The sequence below is a fragment of the Hipposideros armiger genome, unplaced genomic scaffold, assembly GCF_001890085.2.
Source record: "Hipposideros armiger isolate ML-2016 unplaced genomic scaffold, ASM189008v1 scaffold_585, whole genome shotgun sequence".
In the NCBI taxonomy this organism is placed as follows: domain Eukaryota; kingdom Metazoa; phylum Chordata; class Mammalia; order Chiroptera; family Hipposideridae; genus Hipposideros; species Hipposideros armiger.
Window position 1 is genome coordinate 1,211,250 of NW_017731935.1, and position 8,567 is coordinate 1,219,816.

Sequence of the window (8,567 nt, forward strand, 5' to 3'; positions counted from 1 at the left end):
TGAGCTCAACGTGCTGTCCTGGGAGGGAGACCACCCGAAGCCCCACAGGACCAATGACACCGAGGTCCACTCTGTGTCCAGCCCTGAAGGGCCTCCCAGGAGCAGGTTCTGCCCAGGAGCCGGGTGCCTGTGAGCCCGGCCGAATCCCACATCCACTGCTCACCCGTCTCCACGACTTTCATCAGGAGACGTGTGGGCACGAATAGACGCCCACACTCCCCCCACCCCCCAGAGGACAGGGCCAGACCACAGCCCCACGGCTCCATGGCGAGGATGTCGGACCACAGCTAGGACATGGGACGTAGCTCACCCCAGGAGGAGCTCAAACATCAAACGCAGGTGCTGTCCGGCCCCCAGTGTCCCCGTGGAATCTCTTGGCACACACACACCCCCCGCGGCTCCCCGTGGGCGTCTCAACCACACATCTAAAATGCTCACTGCCACTGAAATCAGTGAGGAAAACCTGGTGATTCAATAGAAGTGTTTGGAATGGCCCCAGGGAAAGAGTGACAAGTGGGTTCTGACCCCACTCATCACTCCAGGGAAAGGCTCTAAAATTTAAATACACACCTACGTATTTTAAAAAACCCAGAAAAGTTTAGAAGAAACATTGGAAAATTCTCTTATAAATGCGAAGCAGAGAATGTCTTTCTAATTGTATTGTAAAATTGATTAGCCACAAAGGAAAAGATTAAATTCNCCCTCATGTGGGATCCGAACCGGGGCCCTGCTGCTCAGAGCTGGTGTCCCAAGCCAGCTCTTAACCAACGTGCCACTCGGCCGGCCCATGTTGGTATTTGTTTTATGATTTTGATGTTATGTTATTAGAAGCACACAAATTTAAAATTATTTTATCTGCTTGATGAAATGAATTTTTTAACCATTATGTAAGGACACTCACTCATGACCTCCAGTAAGGTTTTTTTCACCAAAAAATCAAGTTTTTTACATTACCACGGTTTCTTTAGCTTTCTCCTGGTTGGTACTTCTCCACCGTTTCTGCACCTTTTGAGCAGATGCAGTAATGCACTGTGATGACCCCAGTGCTGTAACTGCCACATTTAATCCATTGACATTTTCTATATTTAGTGACATAGTTGGAGTTTTGTGCTTTCTATTTGTTCCTCCCTTTTCACGTTTCTTTTTTCTCCTTTCTTGTCTTTTCTCCTTTGATTGATAACATCTTCTCATTCCACTTTTTACTCTCTGATAGTTTGAAAGTTAAACCCCATTTCTCTTGTCTTGATGTTTATCCTGGAAATTTTATTATAAATGAGCTAATCCACCTCCAAAGGTAATTATCACAGAAACTGTTGAGCTGTTTTACATGATCTTTGGCTCCAAGCTGACACGTGTCATGGCTCCTTTCTGCTCTCACAACCTCTGGCTTGATATTGCACACATCAGGGCTTGCTTAGTTTCCTGACATGTCACCACCTCCTCGTCTGTCCTTCTCGCATCTCAGGTCCTGGAAATGAAGACACAGCATGTGGAGCAGACCTTCCCTGCCAGACTCCAAATGCCAGGAGGGCGCTGTCACGGGCTGTTGCTGTGGGACTCTTCCAGTCTGAACTTTGGCCGAGGTCCCAAGACAAAAGGTGCCAACGGCATCCAAGTCCCACAGGGACCCAGGCAGGGCTGCCAAGGGGGTAGAGATGAGACACGCTCAAGGCTGGAGCAGGGCTTCCTCGGAGGGGCTGTGCTTGGATTCCCATGTCCCCGCCTGCACCAGGAGAAGCTGGGACGCTTCCTCTCCTCACCTCCTGCCCAGGGAGAGGGGCTTCACGAGAGCCCTGTGAGGCCCGGCCCCGTACCTCCTGGGGCTGGCGGGGGGCACAGAAGGCCGGTATCTCTCTACACTCAGGAAACCCAAGGGGCACAGGCTGCACCTGGAGCTCCTGGCAGACAGCAGTGGGGAGTGGGGGGGGGCAGTCGGTCAAAGGTGCACATTTCTGGGCAGCAGGTGAGCCACACGTCCAGTCCTCCCGGGGGGGGGGCCTGCAGGCACGAGAAGAGGAGGGAAGCACCACCCAACACTGGGCTAAGGAAGGGGGCGCAAGGGACCCGCTGGAGAGGTGGGGCGCCCTACTGACCAACCACAGCACATGGACCCCAGGTCTGCGGTCTCTCAGGTCACCGAGAGGCGCCCAGGAGCCCCGGATCCCACCGAACCGCCTGTGCCAGCTGCTCCCTGCCCTTGGCCCGTTGCTGCTCAGCCTGCATGGGGCTGTGACCAGAAGACTCTGGGTCACCTTGGAAGGGGCCGGGGACGTGTGGGGCAGCCAGCCCACAGCGGTCTTTACCGGGGCAGCAAGAGAGAAACAATGCTGCTTTCTGCTGAGCTGTGGACGGATGGACGAAGGGTCAGCGAGGGCCTACCCTCCTCCTGCCAGATTTATCTTTCGGAAGTTAGGAAGAGATGGTAGAAAAAATATACCAGTACATAATATAATCAAGAGTGATCTTCCCACAGGGCAGCGTGGGGACCACCTGGGGCCCTGGGATCCCAGTGGGCACAGGCCGGCTCTCTGTCCTGAATGGTTCAAAGCCAGTGTGTCTTTGCTGGAAAGGCCCCTGGGGGCGGCTGTTTTGGGAAGTGGCTCTGGCAGCAATGACCCACATCCATCTGTGTTCCACACAAAAAGAGAAAAGACAGGTCCCAAACCTCCCACCACACCTCAGGGCCACCTCGGGCCACTCGCGATGCTACGCACGGGCGGCTCAAACGATTCTGGAGCCTGGACGGCTGAGACCAGGGTGCCGGCAGACTCGGTTTTGGGCACAGCTGTTTCCCTGGCCTGCAGACACCGCCTTGTCACCGTGTCCTCACATGGCCTTTCCTCAGCCCCGGGGCAGGCGGGGGGGGGTGGGGTAGCACTGGTGCCTCTTGTGAGGATGCCCCACCCTGTGACCTTGCTTAGCCCCGAATACCTCAGAGCTCTGTCTCCAGACACAGGCAGCCTGGGGTCAGGGCTCAGTGTGTCCATCTGTGGGGACGGGGACATGGACATGCAGTGCACACAGGGCTCACCAGGGAGGGACTCTAGTGAAGGCCAAGAACCGGGACGATTTAGCCCGTGATGGTATATTCGTCAGGCCCGGTCACGGATCATTAAGGGGCCAAGGAGAGTTCGCTCCTGACCACTGACCAACGTGGCACCTGCGGGAGGTCCCGGGACACGTTTGTGATGCGAGGCCTCTGGGCCTGCCCGACCAGTGAGGGAAGCAGAGCCGTCCTGCCCGGGGGACCAAGCAACTGGCATGGCTCCAGGAGAGGCGTGTGTGGAACTGGGTGCCAGAGGCACAGCCCAAGCAGTCAGAGGGGCCCGGCCGTGACCACGGGGTGCGTGAAGAAGGACGGGGGCCGTGCGCCAGAGTGCGAAGGGGTGCAGGTCCTTCCATCCTCCCTGCTCAGCTTGGTTTACGAGACTGTGCCCCCCCCAGGGACGCTCCCACCTGTGTGGCTCACTGGGGGACACCGTCCAAGTGCCAGGCCTTTATGGACTTCAGGCCACCCGTCACCTTGCATGCCGCTTCCCACGCATCCTGCGGAGTCTCCCGGATGAGCCGGTGCTGCTGCTTCTGCTCAGGGTGGGGGGCTTTTCGGACCTGCACATGCTGGGTCTCAGTCCTGGAAGGCGCCCGGCTGCAGCGGGCCTCACCTCGGGGTCCTTCACGCTCCTCTTCTGCCCACCTCCCCTCCCTTTCCTCTCATCAGCCCCCAACGGTCCCCTTGTGAGTCGTGAGATTTATGAGTGGAAAACCCCGCTCTTGGGTACAAGCAGAGGGTTGTAACTCAGAAGCACCGGCCCTGTGCTCTAAGCCAAGACCAAATAAATAAAATAAACCCACTGCCTTCTAAAATTCATGGAAGTCAACACGAAAGTAAACATTACAGGGAACATTTCAGGCCATTGTGACCTTCTGAGGTTGAAGCTTTCCAGCTCGCGTCCTTCCCAAAGGTGACTTTTTATGGACACTTTAAGGAAATTAATTCACCCGCTCCTGAGTCAGGAAGCACAGATTAAGATCCAGTTTTTAGAGCTGCACATTTTCTAGCTACATGGTGGAAATGAGTTCAGGAAGTGTTTAGAATCTCCTGACAATGTACAATTTTGGAATCCTTGATAGAAAAGGTGTGACAGAGAAATCAGGCTTGCTGTCACTCAGTGGTGACAATCACAACACTGCCACGGCGCAGCTGGACAACCCGCAGCAAGCGTGGAGTCAGCCTTTCAGGCTCAGGCAGACGTGAAGATGTCCCCTGCATCAGTGGGGGCCGTGGGCCCAGAGGTGACGTGGGAACATCACTGTACTTCTGGTCAAGAGCGAGGCACTCAGGTGGACACTCGGACAGCCATCTGAACTCCTGGGAACAGCAGCATCCAGGCCTTTGTAAGACTGCCAACCCCGGCCTGGCTGGGCACAGCTGGACCAGGCCGGAGAGCAAGTGACCGGTCCCCTCCCAACCTCCCAGGCAGGAGACCGTCTGCATGGAGTGTCAGTGTGAGGCAGGTGAAGTGACAGCTCCACAGGGCGGCCCTGAACCCGGCCCCAGCTGTCCTAACAGCCCAGTCGCTCCATCGGTAAAAGATGTGCTTCACAGAGGCAAGTGTGGGGACCGCGCCCCCACATGCTGGCGCCATGCGACGGCACTGAGCCACCTTTTGGATGACTTTCTCAGCTTCTCAGTCACATCACAGCCCTCCTGGAAAAGCACAGTCGTCCTGCACAAGCGGTAACACTCTAGGTCACCACAGGAAGCTGAGCTCAATACCCCTGGGGCTGACAGTGACACCAAGGAGTCCGGGCCAGGGACGTGGGCGTGGCAGCCCGAGTGCCCAGGGGACGTGCCCCGCGTCTGAAGCCCCGCTCCGCTCGGCTGTCCCCTTGAGCAGCCATCAGCTTCGTGGACAGAGCCCCAGCTCAGCGGCCACCCTGCTCATCCGGAAGTGCATAAATTCCTGTGACACTCACATGCAAAGAAGCAAGCAATGGTTTCAACAGTTATTTGACTAATTTGAACTCCCTAGCCGGTAGCACCGGTGCGAAGGGTCTGCAGGACGAGAACCCGAGCCCCCCAACCAGGACAGCAGCAGTGCCGAGACTTTCCTGGCTATTTACACATTTGAGTTTTTCCTATTTATAAAGTTAATACACTTCAGCAAGAAACTGAAAAACCTGGAAAGACAAAACCCCTGGAACGTCTCCACTCCGAGAGGCCTGCTGTTAACACGTGCGTGTGTCCAGTTCCCAGGGGCTGGGCTGGCCGGGAGCGTGTCCCCTGCAGGGTCACAGAGGACGCTGCGTGCTGACACGGTGCGCGTGCCCCCCTCAGCATCCCCACGGGCAACGCCCTTCACAGGGACACCTGAGGTGCGTGGAGGTCAGCAGGGTCGCCGGGGTGAGCTGTCACACACGCCCACGACAGACCTCCTCCCTGAGGGACGCAGGAGGGACTGTGAGAGCCTGCGTGGAGCCCCCACCCCGAGTGACAAAGCTGACCACACGCCTTTGACCCCTCAGAGGCCCCACTGGCTGAGCGACTGTTGATTTTTAATTCAAACCCACTTGAGGGGACGGACGCCACTGTCAGCTCACTTCCACTTGGAACACAGAAGCCCAAAGCTCCGCCCCCAACGGCACCGAGTGACCTACACGTTTGCAAGTTCTCGTGGGCCCATCAGAGACCCGAGGTCCCAGGGCAACCAATAACCTGAAGTCTAGGCAAACACAGCGCTCCCGGGGACATCGTGGACACCGGGAGGGAGGCTCAGACAAAACTCAGACATAATTCCGAGTGTGGCCAGTGAGAGAGCCCAGGACCCTGGCAACTACAGGGGTCCAGGACGGAGATCTGCACCCTGTCCTCCAGGGACCTCGCAGCTGCTCACAGAGAAGAGGGGACCGGCCAGGGTCCTGCCCCAGGGGTGGGGGAGCAGAAGAGGCCCCACCTGAGATGCAGCCTGTGGACGGCGCCTGGCCCCGTGCCTCCTCCAGGAAGCCCTCCAGCCCACACGACCCTCAGTGACCCTCACTGAGCTCCCCCATGGCGGCCCCCGTTCTCTGCCGAGCTCTAAACCTACTTTTGTGGAAGTGTCTCATGAGCTTGCGCCTCCAGCCATGGGGGTTGGGGTGAACAGACAGCCGGGTGGAGGCCTTGTAACCCAAAGGGAAAGTGTGTGGCTTTCTGTGGAGGACCCACCTGGGCTGGGTGCTGGGTGAGCTCCAGGCCTGGGCTGCCAAATCTCGGCTCACTGTCCCTGCCCAAAGGTACCCAGAGGCAGGTGGCCTGCGGGGGCACATGTGTACGGGGGGAAAGACGGTCACCCACAGGAGCTCTGGACATGACCGATGCCTCAGCCACCAGCCCACAGGACCAAGTGGGCTCAGCACACCGCATGGCCACACAGCCTTCTGTGGTTGGCCTGCCCTGGGGGCAGAACGGCCTTTCCACGAGGGGACATCTCAGCGCGCTCAGGACCAGCCCTGCACTACCAACAAGGGGTCCACATCCCAGAGCACAGTGGGAACATGGATGGGTGGGCTTCAGACAGGGGCTGAGACCACCCCGTGCAGAGTTCTCACACAGAGCGGGGCTCTCAGACTATCTGGGGTTCCTGCTCCCATGAGGGGGCCCTGAGGAAGGGCCGGCGAGGGTGCCCAGCTGGCATGCACAGTGGGCAGGGGTGCCTGCAGGCCCCTGATCGGCTCACAGGAAGTCAGATATGAAGGCGGCTGAGTCCTCGGGAAAACTGCCTCCCTCTCCTGGGAGGCCAGCGAAAGCCAGCAGCGGGGAGCGGCTGAGTCACACCTCAGACACGTCACAGTACAAACTGCTCCCACTGGAGTGAGACAGACCTAGTCCACACCGTCCCGGCCTCGGCCCTCGCCCGCCGTCCATCCTCACTGCGGCCCACGGCGTTTCGTTCAGCAGCGCGGGGAGGGGCCAGGTGACTCCCCAGGCATCAGGCACAACGGTCTCAACCCTCCCTGGTGCCCACACCTGCCCACTGCAGACACTACCACCTGCTCCCGAAGACACAGCATAAGTCATGATTTTGTAAGACGTTCAGACTTAATTCAGGGGTAATGGCGGTAATCACGGGTTTTAAAATAGGGTGGTGACAAGCACACTTCTTTCTCAGAAGCCGAGCCAGGCCACACGGAGAATAGGGCCGGCCGGGAGTGGCGGTGTGGCCGACTGCCAAGGCCACGGTGAGGGTCTGACACGGCACCCCAGGTGCTAAGAGGGGCCGGGTCTCACAGCAGCCCCAGGACAGGCGAAGCAGCAACACGACGTCGGCCACCAGTGTTTAACCTGCTAACAGCAGGACAGGGCCTGCTGAGCTCAGCCGGGCCCTGCTCCCCCAGAGTGGACCTGCCGGGTGCCCAGGGCCCTTGCAGCGTGTGAGGCCACGAGAGGCCGCCGGCCCCTGCCCCTCCCGCCAGGGCTGCTCTGGCCCATCGGCGTTGAGCGGACCCTCCTCCAAGTGGTTACCCAGGACAAGAGGCGCAGCCTGGCTCACCCCAGCACGGTGAGCGGGACCCCGCTGGGCACGGGTGAGAGTCCTACCTTGGAAGAAGCTCTTCACCCGGAGGTAACTGACACTGAGACGCAGGACCGAAAGCTTGTCCAGCTTGGAGACGACGTCCGGCGGCAGCGGCAGCAGGCTGGCCAGGTGGTCCAGCTCGGCGTTGAGGCGGTCCCGGTGCCGCTTGGAGGGGTTCGACCTCTCGGCCCCCGCGGCAGCCTTCCTGCGGGGAACCACCACAGTCAGACGGGTTCGTCCACCAGAGGCCATCAGCCGCACTGGTGGGGACCTGCTCCCAGGAGTGACCTTACTAGGAGTGATCAGGTTCAAAATGGAGCTGCCGCGAGGAGCAAGGTGCTGAAGACGATGAAAAGTCACCCTTCCCTGAGGTTGTTCATGCTGGGAAACTACAGCCGCACCTCAGGGACTGGACACCTCCCCTCCCTTTCCTCTCATCAGCCCCCAACGGTCCCCTTGTGAGTCGTGAGATTTATGAGTGGAAAACCCCGCTCTTGGGTACAAGCAGAGGGTTGTAACTCAGAAGCACCGGCCCTGTGCTCTAAGCCAAGACCAAATAAATAAAATAAACCCACTGCCTTCTAAAATTCATGGAAGTCAACACGAAAGTAAACATTACAGGGAACATTTCAGGCCATTGTGACCTTCTGAGGTTGAAGCTTTCCAGCTCGCGTCCTTCCCAAAGGTGACTTTTTATGGACACTTTAAGGAAATTAATTCACCCGCTCCTGAGTCAGGAAGCACAGATTAAGATCCAGTTTTTAGAGCTGCACATTTTCTAGCTACATGGTGGAAATGAGTTCAGGAAGTGTTTAGAATCTCCTGACAATGTACAATTTTGGAATCCTTGATAGAAAAGGTGTGACAGAGAAATCAGGCTTGCTGTCACTCAGTGGTGACAATCACAACACTGCCACGGCGCAGCTGGACAACCCGCAGCAAGCGTGGAGTCAGCCTTTCAGGCTCAGGCAGACGTGAAGATGTCCCCTGCATCAGTGGGGGCCGTGGGCCCAG

At 57.9% G+C, this 8,567-nt stretch overlaps 1 protein-coding gene across 1 annotated transcript in view; it reads right to left on the minus strand.

Annotated features, from left to right (window-relative positions):
• The window catches only part of AHRR (aryl hydrocarbon receptor repressor), a 75,617-nt gene that overhangs the window by 53,645 nt on the left and 13,405 nt on the right, over window positions 1-8,567 (minus strand). Inside the window, exon 4 of the mRNA XM_019624355.1 lies at window positions 7,577-7,758. Coding sequence (XP_019479900.1) covers window positions 7,577-7,758 — 182 coding nt within the window. The remainder of the gene's footprint in view (window positions 1-7,576; window positions 7,759-8,567) is intronic.